At 42.3% G+C, this 16391-nt stretch overlaps 2 protein-coding genes across 3 annotated transcripts; one reads left to right on the top strand and one right to left on the bottom strand.

Moving 5' to 3' along the window:
• The first annotated feature begins 972 nt into the window (after positions 1 to 972).
• Positions 973 to 7122, top strand: LOC127359258 (uncharacterized). Its single transcript, XM_051393147.1, has 4 exons — positions 973 to 2297; positions 3693 to 5249; positions 6075 to 6573; positions 6993 to 7122. The coding sequence occupies exons 1-4, from the start codon at positions 1187 to 1189 to the stop codon at positions 7120 to 7122; spliced, it is 3297 nt and encodes a 1098-aa protein (XP_051249107.1). The 5' UTR covers positions 973 to 1186.
• Positions 7123 to 7940: 818 nt separating this feature from the next.
• ints13 (integrator complex subunit 13) lies at positions 7941 to 16112 on the bottom strand. Of its 2 annotated transcripts, XM_051392482.1 has the most exons (18): positions 15640 to 16112; positions 14736 to 14986; positions 14427 to 14501; positions 13993 to 14195; positions 13450 to 13530; positions 13205 to 13295; positions 12901 to 13029; positions 12518 to 12541; positions 11366 to 11450; positions 11006 to 11098; positions 10549 to 10638; positions 10278 to 10456; positions 10033 to 10197; positions 9609 to 9763; positions 9260 to 9490; positions 9044 to 9174; positions 8350 to 8485; positions 7941 to 8159 (listed from the first exon to the last, which is right to left on the bottom strand). In XM_051392482.1, exons 1-18 carry the CDS (start codon positions 15641 to 15643, stop codon positions 8123 to 8125), a joined length of 2160 nt encoding a protein of 719 aa, XP_051248442.1. In that variant the 5' UTR covers positions 15644 to 16112; the 3' UTR covers positions 7941 to 8122. The 2 variants fall into 2 exon arrangements, with proteins under 2 accessions (XP_051248442.1, XP_051248443.1); XM_051392483.1 differs by lacking the exon at positions 12518 to 12541.
• Between the last annotated feature and the right edge of the window lie 279 nt (positions 16113 to 16391).

The following is a 16391-nucleotide window of genomic DNA, read 5'->3' on the forward strand; positions in this document are numbered from 1 at the left end:
GACAACACAATCAGTTTCAAGGTTAATGCTTGAGGTATTTTATTTTTTTGCTTTTCTTAACAAATCCCATAAAACCAACAGTGTGTTAGTCTGTCTCTCAATACTTATCGTCTTCACTATCACGCCTGTGGCCCACAGCCAATTCATTCCTACTGAAGACAGAAATCTCTAAAGCTGAGAAAATCCATTTTTATATCAACATTAAAATAAGGAGTCATGTATAATGTGAAGGGAGAAGCTCGCGGCAACCCACCCAGAGAGAATGATCCCCCGACTCTGCAGCTCTATGAAGGGTTTGAGCATCATTGTTTTGGTGTTACAGTCCATAACTTCACTGCTCTGACAAACCCACTGTATGCTACCTGCAGCGAGTGACAGACAGACAGAAGTTAACAACTAGCATTTACCAGGTGGGCACAAGCTCCACTCTTGAAAACTAATGTTGCTCCATGTCTGATGGATACTGATACTGATGGACACTGTTTGCTGGCACGGTTAATGTGGTGGTAATATATCAGTGCTTAATGTGCTGCTTAACAGGCCAAAACATGGCAGTTAATGCAGGTTTAAAACAGGATATGTAGTTTTAGCTGGGCACTGTAGTTTTTAGTTTTTAGAAGAAGTCGCTCAAACAGGTGAAAATAGAGCTTATATTGTGGACTGCAGTCAGCATTGGGATGATGTATGTGGGACAAAATAAATAAGTGCCCATGTTCACCATAATAAAGGAACCTGTCACCCAGTGAAACACTGTGGCACACTGATGTAATAATAATAATAATATTGACAGCCTTATCCTTTAAAAGGAATGATGATCAGATTTGGCTTTGTCTCTGTGTCTAATAGGGATACTTTGTTCTGCTCTGAAGGGGAGATGACGATCTGGGCCAACCTTCTTCTTCAGCTGAACCCTGGGACTCTTGACGCCAGCCAGCGTATCCGTTTGGTCAGCACTGTGGCTGACTACCTGCACCTGCCACTGGGCTTTGTCCACCTGTATTCAACAAGAAAATCCTTCATACAAGAGAAGCTCAGAGTTTGTAGGCAAGGTGGGTTTGTGGAGAAAACTACTAGTGGTCATGAAAAACAAGATGCCTCAGCAGGTGTTATTCAGCTTCTGTGGCGTGTCGGCTGTCAAGGAGAGGAACAACGGTCTGATTTAGCCAGGGTGCTGGAACACAGTGTGATGGCAGGAGGGCTGGCCACGTTGCTGGAAGCTCCTGTTTTGGGATGGAGGGTGCTTTGTGCATCTGAGGTCCGACATAACGTTAAGAGAGACTTGCAAAGGCTTAAATTCACAACTTCTCAGAATGCGATTGTTCCACCACCGACTCAGATCCATCGGACTGTGAAACTTGAGCATTCAGACATATATTCTCTCCCTCTGACCAAGCTGGAACCAAGTTTGTCGACCGTATTATTGCATGTGAACCACGTGGGGACGGGGCTGGAGCCAACACACGCAGAGTATTCATCTGAAAAGAGCACCATCTCTGTCAGAGAGGAATTTTTACCTCAGCCCTCTGGCGCACAGGATAATACTTGCACAGATTCAACCAAGAAGGTTTTCAAGTTTACCACCCAAGGGAGTGCTTTAACGGTGATAATGCATCACCCTGACATAGATCCTGAGATACCCATTGCTATATTAAAGACAAACCGTATGGAAGAAATGCAGATGTTCTCAAATTCCCTTTTATCTACCGAGCAGATAACTTTGTACCCATACAGCCACGAAAGCACTCTCCTGGAAGTATCCACTGGCGAGATTATTTTGGCAACTTTGCACACATCTGTCAGTGCTGAGTTTGGGTGCAGTCATCCAAACTGGCCGTCAGTTCACAGTTCGCAGGAATACATCAAGACAGCTGGGCTTTCTGCCTCAGAAATAAAACCTCATGGGGAAGCGACTAGCTGCAGTGACTTGTTCACTTGCTCAGAGGCCACATCAGATACATCACTGAGTATTTCTGAGTATTTCCAGACCACAGAGTTATTTCATTTACCACTTTTTCCTGAAAGTACATCCACAGTCAGGACTTTTCTTGGAGAACGTTCAGCTGACACTGCTCTCTCATTGTTCCCATCATCCACACTGCACAGTATTTACCCCCCATTGCAGCTGACCCCAGACTCTTACAGTGCCCCTTCCACGCTGACACACGAGGCTTTCGACAGAAATTCGCTCGCCACTCGTCTGACCCTCCGACCCCACCCAAAAGAAACCCCCCTCTGGGCCGGTGCTTACAGAGCCAGCCGCACTGACTCAGAAAGTCAGCCCACAGTGAGCTCACTGGGTAGGTCTGCTGCTGTTGACTTGTGTGTGACTATATGGGATTGTTCTGGGTGCTTAGTCATTCAAGTCATATGTTGTAATGACTTGACCTTGCTTGAAAGGGAGCCCACAGCTGAATGGAGAGGAATGAATAGAAGAACATATGGGCTAATGTAGTGGTGGGAATATGAGTAGCATGAATAACATGGAAAACAAATGACTATGTTAGAGCTGTGTGTTATGTTGAGGATAACATGACGAACTGTGAATCAAGTGTATGAAAACACCTGCATTCAGTTACATTTTAGACACTTGGAGAGTGTACATTATACCTTAAAGTTGCTATAGTGAACTTTTTAGCAAACAGTTGCTTATTTGCCGATCCAGCAGACACGGAGCAGCATCAGCTTTCATTTGGTGTCTCGTCTCACCACATAATGAATCTAAATCCAATATTCTCTCTTTTAGCTCTGTTTCAGCCTCTTTAGCAGCTAAATGCTCCACTGTCAGTAACTTTGTCTATTACTTTGTTCACTTCACATTAATTCCAAGCAACTAGCTGGGTAAGAAACTTTCATGTCAGCCTCCGAGTTGTAATTCCAAGTCTGAGATATTGGAAATGTCTGATAGCGACGATATCTTTCACTTGTTGAAAAGAACTACGGAAGTGTCAAAAACAGCAAAATGGCTGAACAGTTAACTTAAGTCAGCGTAACACAAATATAACCGATTTAGTTATTTAAAATTTAATTATGCACGGTTTGTTTGTATCTGGTTTCACTTGTTAACAGACTACTCCAAATATGTAACAATGCAAAAGTATCTGATTGAGGCCTATTTAAATGATGCCACTATATCAGACTAGTGTATGAACACTCCCAAGTTGGATTTACTAGATTTAGGTTTTTATGTCCTTCCCATATTGATATCATTGCATAGTCAGGTCGTGGGCAGGTAGTGTACAGGGGGTTTTCAGAGCTTTTTTTTTTTAGCTGAAAACAACTGCCTGCTAATGATGCTGATGAGACTGAACCAAAACAGTAAAGTTGCAGGCTGTAAAATCAAAAACAATGAGTTGGAAGGTGTGGAAACACTCCAAAGAGCTGAGAGGAACTGCAGAGGACACGGTGGGTTGGTCATTATGATAGACTCCTTTCACACCATTGTTATTATAAGAATAAGAATATTGACTATTGCAGCTTTAAGTTTGGTGATTAAAAAAGATAAACAGTTCTTCTAAGACTGTCTTAGTTAATTTATGACCATGTATCAGTCTGATTGACTGGATTAATGAATGAATGGATATATTAATCCTTTAAGAATCCTATACAACAGTGTTTGTAATTATATTTAATTTGATCATTCATGGAAATCGTATTTTTCCATTGCCTGAATTGTTGCATTTTCTTTTTCTCAGGTGACATCTGTAACCAAGGGCCCATTAACGACCTCCACAGTGCCAAACCAACACTCCATAACCTCCCATCTGTTTCTCATCTACCTCTGACAGAGAGTTATAATGATGTCCTGCTACTAAACTCCAGGTTAAAGACAAAACAGTCACTGCAACCATCAAACAAAATACCCTCTACTCAGCCGTTTCCAGATGTGTCACCAACCTCACGTTTAATGACCGAGCACTTATCGATAACTCAGCACTTTGATACAATCCAACATCTGTCCTCAGTTCTGAATCAGGATGTAATGTCTCGGCTAAATGCAACAATTAAGGATGTGTCACCGACCGCATTAACGGGTGAGATGGCAGTGTCTGGACAAACCGAATTGGAGTCTTCGCTCTCAATGTCCTTGTTGGCGCCTTTAGTGACAACGTTCACACCAGCTTTACCTTCCGAGCTTAATATTATACATCCAGGGTTTACAGAGTCTCTCAAGGCATCAGCTGATACCAGTTTCTTCTCTCAGCAAAAGGATCTTGAAAGCCCAGTTGTAACAGAGTTATGTTTTGATCAGACAAGCTCAGACATTATACTGATGTCCCTACAGCCAACATCTTGGGCTCTTCAAATAAGCCTTCCATTAACTAAAACCCATCATATCATTTATGTCCCGTTATCTATGTTCAGAGATCAACCATCTATCAAGTCAGCTCATGAGAGTCTGCAATTCATGCCGTCAATGCTGCTTGGGGAGTCTCAGCATACATTTCCCCACATATCCTCAGTCATCAAAATGACAACAAGCACGTATTTAAATCCAGCAGTCCTGACTACAATTGCACCAAGTCCACATGTGACCCATCCAGCTCCTCTTTCAATGTTTGAGAGCACTAGACCAGTGTCTGAGGACCATTTTGATCCAACTGCTCCCTCTGCTGTCCAGGAGCCCTACATTACATCCTTCACTTATCAGATCCAGAATCTGGACCCTTCATTCCCAGCATATGGCCAATCTGTGGCACAGGATCATGTAAATGGTTGTACCCCAGAAATCAGAAGTACCTACCTCAAGAGCACAGTGGAGCACATTCTGGACGTTTTGACAAGTTATTCACAAGATAAGAAGCATTGGACTGCTTTTCAATCACAGTTTGTAATGTTTGATTCAAGTGGGCAACTATTTTCAACCCAGACGTCAAGCCCAACGATGCATCTGTCTGACAGTGCGACGACAGAAATAAACCACATAACAGCTACTCCACAAATGGACATTTCAGTCACTCTTCCTACTCTAGACGGCAGCTTCTCAGCAATCACATACACATCATTAGCAGAGAGCACATCTGCCCTCAGTGGCAATTGTGTCAGTACAGAGAATTCCTTGTTAACACACCAGACAGACAGCAGTGGGCCGGTCTCGAAAGGACTTCCCACGCAGCAGATTCTGAGCACATCTTTGAGTCCATTCTATGGGTTGGTAACCACATTATTAACATCCATACAGGCTGTAGGTCTTTCCTCGTACAGAACACAGAGCTCAGTCCAGCCAACACCTCCCTCAGCTTCCATCTCAAGTAAGTAACATCAAGGGTACCATTACCATTGAGTTTACTGTGTATGTGCCCTAGTGGAACTGGTTATAAAGGGCAGCTGCCAACATGTCAGCAAACCAGAGGTCAAGAAGTTGTCTTTACCCAGATACACTGTTCCTGTGTCAAACACCTAAATGTTGTGAAACCAGGAATGACTGAATAAGTAAACACATATAGTCATACATACATTAATAATGTACTTTTTAAATATTTCATATTCATTTATAATACAAGTGTTATATAAATATAGCTAAACCTTTTGCAATAGTGGTAGCCAGAAACTACTTAAAGCTTTTTAAGAAAACACATTAAAGGTTCCCTGTGGATGTTTTTATCAAAGTTCTGTTTACCAATCTTATATTTTAGAAGTGACAATTTCCTTTCACCTACATTTTTTACATTCATGTAGCTTTGCAGACTTTTTCTTTTGCACTGCATTTCCTGACATGTTGCTACATTTCTGGCGCATTACTGCCACTAGTGGAACAGTGTGAAACCTGCAGCAGGTAAATTAATTGCAATGTGTGTGTGTCTTCTGTGTGGGCACAAAATTAGGGAAACCTATTAAAATAAAAACATTTCTTACAGCCCAAGGTGATATATTTTGACATTATGTTTTATTGGCTCAACAGTCCAAAACACATGTTCCTAAAAGTATCTGAACCTGGACCCATCAATCGTTTGGTATTTTTGCTTTAGAAATTACTAAAATTATTATCAAAATTGTACAAATCTCTAAAATACACTTTTACTCAGTATTTCTGTGCAATAATTTAAGCAATTTTTTAAATATACTGTATATTTCAGGCTCCGTGAATCTCCCACCCAAAGTGTTGCAGTCTATTCCAGCATTGACGGCCACTGTTGGCTTTCCCTTCCACTACTCAATCCCACCTAAAACCTTCCTAGACCCAGAAGATGGTGAAGCAGATGCTCTTTCCCTGGAGATCAGGTTGATTGACGGCCCTCCCGTCGGCGTTGGTACCTGGTTAGCTCTGGACGGTCTGGAGCTTCATGGTGTTCCTCTGGAGGTGGACCTACAGTTTGCCCCTCAGCACCTCCTCCTGGCCGCCCGGGACGGACAGGGCCTGAGCACCTGGCTGCCTCTGACCCTGTATCTCCATCGTAGCCCTGTCGACCCCTGCCACACTTTCACCCTGACAGCTCAACGCAGTCTTCACTCTATTCTCCGTCACCGCCACAGGGTGGAAATGTTGTTGAGAAAACTGTCTCGCTTCTTTAACAGCTCTAGCGCCCACCACCTCTCGGTTGTTTCCATGAGGCCCGGGTCCACTGTGGTGTCCTGGTACAACTACAGCTTGTGCAGGATGGGTCGTAATAGAGTTAGTCGGTGCCATGTTGGTCAAATACAGAGCATGTGGTTGGCAATGAGGTCTGCAGATGGATCAGTCAACCCTACGTTTAGAGAAGCAATGCTTCCAGAGTTCCCCATCACTAAAGTTGGACCTGTGAGCTACAGACAAGACTGTTTCTCCACTACTACTGCTCCTCTATTTGATGGATCCACCCCTACTGCCCACACTTCTCTGACTCCAGGTTTGGGCACCAATACTTCCCTCAGTCCCACCTTTAATACCTGTGTCTCTGCATCTCCAGCTATCACTGCTGCCTCACAACAAATCCACTACCAATGGATGGCTGCCATGTTCACAGCCCTCCTCGTTGTCTGCACTCTCATCCTGATCGTCCTCCTCGTTGCTGCAGTTTTCTATTTCTGCAAACGTCGCAGAAGGTCAAGAACGGTCGCCATTTGGCCTGCAAGCAGGGTGCTCTCAGTTCAAAGCACGGATCTGAGAGCCATAAGACCAAGGCGGCCTCCGCTATTCCAATCTGAACTGCCTCCCCCGCCGCTCAGACTGTGGATTAACCTTTCACAAGGCGACGAGGGGCGACTTCCATCAACGTGTGAGTGTGGAGGGAAAACTCTTGACGAGGCACTACAGCCTCGTCCTCCAAAATATGAGTTCTCAAGTATCTAACATCCTGCACTGTTAGTGAAGTGTAACAACTAAATCTCACAGTTCAACACAAGCAGTACCACTGAAGTAAACTCAGATTCATGACCATTACTCATGACATTACTATTTAAGATTTTCAACACACGGATGTTCAAATACAAAAATGTTTTCTGACTTTATCAGGGCAGTGTTTAGTGCAAAATTGGTAAATTGCCGTAATTGCACACATTGCCTGTTGGTCAGTCATTTTGGGATGTAGGATGTAGGAACTAGTTATTCTGACTTGGATAACTTTAATATCAAAAGCACACCAGTAATAATATTTCAATATAATATATATTTTTTAAGTGAAAAATGTATATTATAAGTCCTAAAGGCAGGAGTCACAATGTTAAATATATAAATGAGTCACTGTGAATCATATGGTGAATTTCATAAATAATATAATCATGAAATCCTAAAATAATACACGTTCAGACCTCAGCTCAAACAGGGCAAAGGCAGTTATGTGAAAAGCCAAAATAAAACTGCTTATTGAAATAAAAATGTAGTGTGATAAATTTAGATAATTTCACAATTTCATTGATATTTTTTTGTGTATGAAGGTTTTTGGTTCCAGTTCAAATTAGTGACACAAGAAAATTCATCACTTCCAAACATTCAGTAAAAATTTGTGCAAAAGCCAACAGCAAAATTCTCTATTAACAGCTTTTATTGCGTTACACAATATGTGAACAGCGTATCTACAAAATCATGGGTAAAAAAAATTGTAAAATGTCTTTGTTTTGAGAGTATTACGTGACACCCAAGTCTTAAAAACACTGTGGTCCACAATCTCATCCTTGGCAGGGGTGAAGCAATGGATCCATGGAAACATCATCTGGAGGCCTTGCCGTTTTCATGAACATCCATCCTGGAAAATAGGAAACGTATGATGCATGAGACATTTTCAGAAGTGATTTAAATGTAAAAGCAAGGAGAGTGTTTTTTTTTTGTATTTGTTAAGTGTACATATGTATATATACAGGGCTTTGATACAATAAGTAATTTAGACACGTTCAATGTTACACCCATAAAGTAATGACTATTTCCCAGTAACACACCCGTTCTCGTCTTTGAGCTGCTGGTACAACTCGAACTTGTTGTTCACGGAGCTCACTCTTCCAACAAACTCTTGGTGTTTCCTGGAATTGGCTACAGTGATGCGGTTGGTCCACATTGTGAGGAGGGACACAGGACCTGCAGCAACAAGACAAAGGCACAGATATAAACATGTAAACCCAGCAGATCATCAGCCGGTATTTTGCCAGGGCTCTCATTGGTCCAGGCTCATATAAAGGTAATGATCACAGCTTTTCTGCCAATTTTCTGCATCTAGGACTCGTTATTTAATTACGCCTATGATAACAAACTATTTTTATGAACTTCTAGAAGTACTAACAAAAATGTGATATGTCGATACATTCATACTTAATAAATAATTGTAGGGTTTGCTACTGGTTTCCCTTTCATGGTTTCATACAGGTGAAGAACAGGTGCTTTCTCTGTGGTATTAAAAGGCGTACATTTGACTCTGAACCCTGCACTAATAAGAAAGACCCAATAATGTTGCATTCTCAAAACCACTAGGGGAACCTACAATCAACAACTGACGTCCACAAAGCGTTAAAAAAAGGGAACAACTCTTGCAAAATAAGGAAAATAAAACACTGAGTGAGCATGAATGCAGCCGGCAGTGCGTCAGTGATTTCTTCATGACTTTACAAAACTTTTGTGGTAGTTTCTCCACGCTGGTACCTTTTGCTCTCTCTGGAGGCTGAACTTCCTCTGTGGACAAGCGTGGCTTCTTGATGAGCGGCTCTGGAGAGTCCGGGGAATCCTTGATCACCTCCGACTCCTGATCTTCTTTATCCAGCAAACCCTTTAGTCTTCAGGTTAAAAACAACAAGACAGTTTAGTGACCACAGTAAATAAATGTAGTTAACTGTGGTACACAATCCAAGCACCACTGACCTCTCAGAGTCCTGCCAGCTTTTGTCGTCTGTGTCCTTGCTGCCGTTTTTCTCCGTCCTGTCTTCCCTATCCTCCCTCTTTCTCCCTCTTTTCTTCCTCTCCTCCTCCTCGGGAGGTTTGCTGCGGCAGGCGATGATGCAGTCTAGTACCCGCTGGTGTCTGTCTGTGTCTCCGGAGTGAGTTTTTACTAATGTTTCCAACTCGTTCCACATGATGCGATACTGCTCATCTCTGGGGATACCAACAATGCAGAAACATTAGAGACTCTGCTGACTGTTTACTTGCAGAAACCATGTTGATGCTCATTTAACTAACAGATAGAAGATGTCAAAAGTTTTTGAATAAATACCTCTTGGGGCCTTTGCCTCTGGATCCCACGGTGGAAATCGGTAGAGGGTCATTCTTCCTTTCCATGTCCACCAGGTTGTAAACTGTCTTCTGGCAGGTCAGAACGTCCTCCTCAGACAAAGTCTCTTTCACTATCAGGTTAGCTAAAGGGACCACCTAGTGAAGGGAAACGGGAAGACACACAGACACAGTTATGAGCTGAAGGGTGACAATGAGAGCCAACATGGAGGCATAGAAACCTTGAAAACAGCGTGAACCAAATTCTCGAGAAGGCAGATTATCTTTTATGTGCAGATGTTATCATCAGGGAACAACAAGCCAAATATTTTGGAGCGATATGGAAGCTTAGACGATAGAAATCTTTGGCAGAAGTAAATAAAGAGTGAAAATCCAGAAGAACTTGAGTATCTCTGCATGCTACTCACTGCCTGCATGTTGAAGATGGTGGTCTGGGAGATGATCATCGGCCAGTATCGAGTGTGACGTTCCAGCTGTGCCTTGGCCCTCTCAACTGGTAGCTTCCCCGAGGGATCATGGGAAGACTCTGACACAGGAGTGAGCCGGTTCTCCCTCATAAATTCACCAAAGTCCTGAAACAGACAAGAAAACGGTTACTATTTGAAGGTTACTGACGTATACTGCAACACAGCCTGTTGTGGGTTGAACTCACGGTGATGCGGTAGTCTGTCACTCGACCTCCGCAGCCCTCGCTGATGGAGGGCGGGTCCTCCAGGGTGGAGCGGTTGCTGTTGAGCACATGCAGGAAGATCTCGCCGCCATGGCTGCTGAGCATGTGGCTGATGACCTTCGAACCCGACTTCCTCGGCTGCTCCAGCAGCACTGATCGACCTGGAGTCGATGAAGAAGAGCCAGAAAGTTAGTCTGTGGGTCAGCTCAGGGCAAGGTAACTGGACAATGTGAAGATTAAAAAGAGGATTTACCGTTAAGGAGAAAGTTTGTCAGGCATGAGGAGGGACGACTGTTGACGTCTGTGGGGGAGATGCGATAGGCTCCCGTGCAGTAATGCAGTTCTGAGGTGGGAAAAAAACACAATAGATACCACTAAATCTCAGATCACAGTTGCGTCAGTCAATGTTGACGTGGATAACTCTAATAAACAATTTATCTCAAAGTCAAAACTATGAAAATATTGGTAGATAAATCAATTATTGTATTAATCGTTGGTTGCAGCCCTACTACAAAACCATCTTACAAGACTCTTGTAGTAAAGACATTTTAACCAATTCAAAGTATTAGTCACAGAATTCAGTATCAATTTTATCAATCAACGTTATGCCTAAAGGACAAAATGCGGGGGATATTTTCAACTTTTAAATCTTTAAATCTTTCAAATTAAATAATAACTGACAAATAAGACCTTCAGCTGATTATACCCACCTATGCTGTTGGTTCGTGGAGTGCACCATTTCAGCGTAATCGTCTCTTTGAGTCCATTTTCCCGAGTGCTGGTGCCAGCCATATGCAAGTCTCCTGCACAACACAAAGATGACATATTAGTTTATGTTGATAAGTCTCTGAATTTAAAAAAATATGAAGCATACATAAGGATGTCAAATAATTGCATAGCTTGTGCTAATACTGTAGTCAATAAAGCTACTTTGAACACAATTATTTCAGTTCATAGAGAAAAAGGTACTTTCGAACTACTTTATGTTGTGTAGTTGTGTCTGGAGCAGGAAGTGAATGGCCAACCAATTAAAAAACATTTATTTATTTATTTGTAACATGAGCACTTACCGCTTTTAAAGAACTCCAGGTGAGCGTCTCTGTGATGCAGGAGCTCAACGTCATAATTGGCTGATGTGTTGGCATGCTGCTCTTCCTGTCCATCCGCAGAAACAATAACAAATACAGCTTAGTATCAGCTCTTAAGAAGTGCAAACTAATACACACACACAAACACACACAAACAAACAAACAAACACACACACACACACACAGGTACAAACACACATTAACACTGCTGATTTCATGTAGCAAAGGGTAAATGATAATGGACAAAGTAAAAGAAAGAAGGCTCGCTCTCTGGGTGACTAAAGTATGTTTTCTTCTGACACTAGTGTTTAATGCATATGCCTTTATATTCACACAACACTGAGCCTACACGTGTTTGACATAAATCATATAGTTTGTGCTCAAGCCCAAAAATGGGGCCTGGCAACAGCTGATCTAGACACAAACTTTAAATCACAAGCTTTGAATTTGACAACTTTCTACAATTAAGGGGGAAAAGCAGTTGTAGGACAGCTAAAGGTGGAATCATGTTTAAACATTTAAGGGTCAGCTTTAAAAAAAACAACAACAACTAGTTTTTAGACAGCACAACGGACCACACCAAGAGACTAAAGGGGGGATGAGTGGGAACTGATGGGGGGGGGGGACAGACCAGGAGAAAGTTTGGACAACTTTTAAGGTGTAAACACCTGACAGACACTGACAGTATTTAACAACTCAGAAGAGGCAACGCTGGTCACAGATGTTTGGACATAAAAACACTTCAACGTTCATATTCTGTTGGTTTTTTTTTTAAATCAGAATTTGGCACAAACACTATCTCAAAACAGTTGATTTTCACAAAATAATGTGAGTTATTTTAAAACAATGTGGTTATAACATTATTCATTTGGGGAAAAAAAGTTAATTTCAGGTGTTCAGGCTCTCTAGCAGACCCCGAACTCTGCATTCCCTTTGTGTCCAACATGAGACCAGAGTTCCCTGCCCTTTACTGGAGCCTCACCAGCAAATCTGTAGAGCAACTGTCACATCAAAATAAATGAATGACACTGTAAGCCTGTTTCAACAATAGAGCTCAAAACATATACTGCACACTATGTGGTGTAAACTCTGAACCCTTCCTCACTTTGATGTGTGTGTGATAAGAGTACTAACCTGGTCGCAAACATTTAATGTGGGCTAGCAAAACAGAAAATACAGCATGAAACCAGCAGCAGATTCACAGTCATATCAACATGCAGATGAGATCAACAAAAAAGATGAGACTGCAAAGTTGCATGAGTAATTTTAGGCGAGGAAGGGCGCATACATAAAGATTTAGCAGGCAAAAAAAAAAGGTGTGAAGGCTGTGAGAGAAAATAAAACAACAAAGCAATCAATCGAGTAAAAAAAAAAAGGGGGGTGGTTCACTGCATTCTAGACATGACAACATTTTTTTTTTTAATAGCAAAATAAAAATTATATATTTAAAAATGTATGTGAGTTTTAATTTTGCAGTGGCATGTGCAAGGCCAGACGAAGGGCAGTAGGCCCCTTACCTTCATGGGGATGTTTGTTATGGTGGTGGAGGCAAAGTCAAAGTGCTGCTGGACCAGAATGTTGAGTTTGGTGGCTAAGTGCCGCCCTGCACGAACACTGTGAACCTCGCTGGTGAGCAGAGGGGAGATCTGAGACGACAAGAGAGGGAGACGCAGTCAGAACTAACAGCTGTGACATCCAGCATCGAGGGTCATGTTTTCACACGACCTCATGAATACGTCTTCCTTTCTCTGATTCACACAGGGGAAACTATGATGGTAGTTTTGACAAAACAGAGCCCTGAGCTTCCTTGTTAGCACCCACCTCCTTCTTCGGGCGGTCGGATACCAGCGTGTCCTCGCCCTGTGGGTGGATGTGAACTAGAACAAGGTCACACTGCTGGATTGCCATCAGCCTGAAACACACAACAATTAGTTAGAAATAAGAAAACCTTTTTAAAAGTGAAGAACGGCTGCAAGATTGAGATTCTAGTCAGAGAATTATCAATAGCATATTTGAGCCTTTTCAACGAGTGTGATACATTTCTTCGCACTTCATCCGACACTGACCTGTCTGAGCCGGCTGCCAGCTTGTTTTGTTCTAAAATGGTTTCCTGGATGCAGTCTTCCAACATGCGAACATGAGTATCACTGTATGACAAAACACATAAACAGCACTGCATTATAACACATACCCAGAGCTTCCTGCAAAATATCAACTAGTAGACAAGACAGCTTGGGAGATATACAGGAAAGGGGGAGAGAGAGAGAGAGAGAGAGAGAGAGAGAGAGAGAGAGAGGGGATGACACACAGCAAAGGGCTACAGGTCGGATTCAAACCTATGGACCGCTGCAGCAAGGACTCAAGGTAGATGGGGTGCCAGCTCTACCAGGTGAGCTACCGTGGCACCTCAACTCTATGGTAATTCTTAAGGCTGTTTTTGTATTGGATTGCATCATACTGTAAAGTGTTTGTAATATTTCTGATCCTCTATATAAGTAAATGAGGTGAACAAGTGTTCAGCATTAAACACACAGATTTTTAGCAGAATCTATCAACATCTAGCCAATGGCTGCTGTTGATTTTCCAGCCATGTTAATGACAGTGTTTACCTTTTAGCATTGGTTAGGCAGATAATACGCCCCCTATTGGCAACTCTCTCAGCCGTGTCCATCAGAGAGGTGCGCCTCTCGTGCTGCAACTCTGTGATCTTGCATAACGACTCCACCGCAGCAACCAGCCCATGCAGGATGCTGCAACACTCTGGATCCTCGCGTGGGTTGGGTGGCCCAACAGCTGCCAGAGCTGACATTAGCTGCCGGAGAAAGGGGAAAAAAACTGCATAATCATACTGCACCGTCTGATTCTGAAGAAGACTTCTGCAAAAATGTGGTCGCTGCTGTTCATTAGAAATGCTGAACTTTCGGCAAATTGCAGCTGCTGCAACATCTTGAAAATGCAACACTGATTGTACACTAACAAATCATACTGACATTGATGTTATAATTGTAATAGATTATGTGAGTTTCTGTGTGCAGTCAATTACCTCATGAGTACTCTGGTCTTCCTGCCTCCAGCTGTTCAAGATGTGGAACTCTGAATCACTCACAATGTAATTAACCTGTAAAATAAAGAGGTGGCAGAAAAGTGGTGGTGTTGATGTCACTGATGCACTGAAACTATACTGATTAAAACTTTCTAAGCGTATCACATATTACATTAGGTTTCCCACAAGTGATCTCAACTGTTAGGTCATTTAGTTACATCACTTGAGTGAAACCAGTGGTGGAGAAACAGAATGAGCTAAAACATTTCAGTTAAAAACAAAAGGAAAAAAAAAAAAAAAGACGCTAACCAGTTTGTCCCTTGGATAAATATCGTAGAGGATCCGACAGTACTCCATGGAGCACTCCACAGCACAGGTCCACAGGGACTTGGACACAGGGGCCAAAGGAATAACCCCTTGAGCTCGACTCTTTGTCAGCACGTCACACTCCACCTGCTGGCGACTTGACTCCGCCATGTAGGGACAGTGGTCCACCACGAAGACGGTCTTGTGAGACACAGAGAACATCTTCGTTTTGCACATCTGCACTGTGCACTGATCTGTAAGGGTGACAGCAGATACACCAATGTTAGGCTCTGGGTGAATTAGTCTTGCAGAATGAATCATGTTTTCATTTTTAATTGCTGGTTCCAGGCCCAATGCATATTAAAACCTTATGTTCCCCTTAATTGGGATGTTGTAGAGTGCAAACACACAATATCTTAACTCAATTATAATTATTATACCAACACTGTAATTATTGTGTTATAAGACGGTCAAATATATTTTACAAACACATCTTATTGCAGTATTTATTTCCTTTTTGAGCACTACAGCTACAACATAAACAGTAACAGGTTATCGTTTGATGTGATTGCTGGTGGTGGATAGGGAAATCTCCATTCACAGAATCAATCAATCATACATGTTCAACATTTCTAAACCGTGTCAGCGGAACGTTTTCCCCGGACAGAAAATGATCTAACCCCGCTAAAAACCGTGCTCGCTCTCTTGGGGGTCAAGTTACGACTAAGTGACAGACTATCTGACCACCAATCAGTCTAAAGACTCAGTTATTTAACAACAACTCCAAATGGTTCGCAAGCTAACTCGACTAACGCTACTTGCTACAGGAGCACGACACCGAGCACTGCGTTAGCCTGTCAGCTAACACTAATCGGAATAATTTATTACCGGCGACATAAACACTCACCCATTGTGGCATTTGTGTTAGACGACGCTGTGTGTGTTCTGTTTGTCCCACTTTCGATGGATCATCACCTCATAGTTTACAAACTTGCAACGACGAGCATAAACAATACATGTAGCCGTTAGCCGTTAGCCGCTAGCAGGTTTGTTATTGGCGGAAATGTGTCCAGTGGTGTTCCGTCACCGTTTTCCTTCCCCTTAGATACTGAAGATACTTTGTTCCGTGGTTCAGACGCATAAGCCACCACATTGCGCAAATCAAAACTTTATGTTTTAGTTACCTGTTATTATAAAAATGTATCATGTCTGCTATTTATTTATTTTTTTTCAAATGTTTGTTCTCAAGTGAGACCAACGGCTAAAAGCAACCGTTAACACACGGCGCTAACGTACGTGCTGCTTCGTCTTCTATTAAATTAACACACATTGATTTTAAAACGTTGGCTTTCCTCCAGGCGAACATATTAATATATCATTATGGGCGGACAGCAGACGCCTGTGCGATTAAGTAAATGTATAAAGAGTTTTAAGCCGTTGGATATCGGTTAATGGTTGAGTTTCCCTTGTAAATGAACGTTATTTGAATAAAGTAATGGGGCAACGTCAGTTAGTGCCGGGTGTCGCCATGGTTCCCCGGGGTTGGTGCTAACGGCAAACACCAAAGCGAGGCAAATACGTAACTTTAACTTACTTAGCAAGTTTGTTTAAGAGTTCACACGATAGTAAGAATACTAAACTAACTTTTTATAAAGAATG

This window comes from Dicentrarchus labrax, unplaced genomic scaffold, assembly GCF_905237075.1.
Source record: "Dicentrarchus labrax unplaced genomic scaffold, dlabrax2021, whole genome shotgun sequence".
NCBI classification, from domain to species: Eukaryota; Metazoa; Chordata; class Actinopteri; family Moronidae; genus Dicentrarchus; species Dicentrarchus labrax.

What these genes read in the sequence shown, in the direction of transcription:
- LOC127359258 (XM_051393147.1), top strand. Translation starts at nt 1,187, where the DNA reads ATGGCAGGAGGGCTGGCCACGTTGCTGGAAGCTCCTGTTTTGGGATGG. An exon ending in GCCCACAGTGAGCTCACTGG is followed by an intron (nt 2,298 to 3,692) that starts GTAGGTCTGCTG and finishes TCTTTTTCTCAG; the next exon opens with GTGACATCTGTAACCAAGGG. An exon ending in GGGTCCACTGTGGTGTCCTG is followed by an intron (nt 6,574 to 6,992) that starts GTACAACTACAG and finishes TCGTTGCTGCAG; the next exon opens with TTTTCTATTTCTGCAAACGT.
- ints13 (XM_051392482.1), bottom strand. An exon ending in AGCTGGCAGGACTCTGAGAG is followed by an intron (nt 9,175 to 9,259) that starts GTCAGTGGTGCT and finishes TTTAACCTGAAG; the next exon opens with ACTAAAGGGTTTGCTGGATA. An exon ending in CAGCTCAAAGACGAGAACGG is followed by an intron (nt 8,160 to 8,349) that starts GTGTGTTACTGG and finishes CCTATTTTCCAG; the next exon opens with GATGGATGTTCATGAAAACG.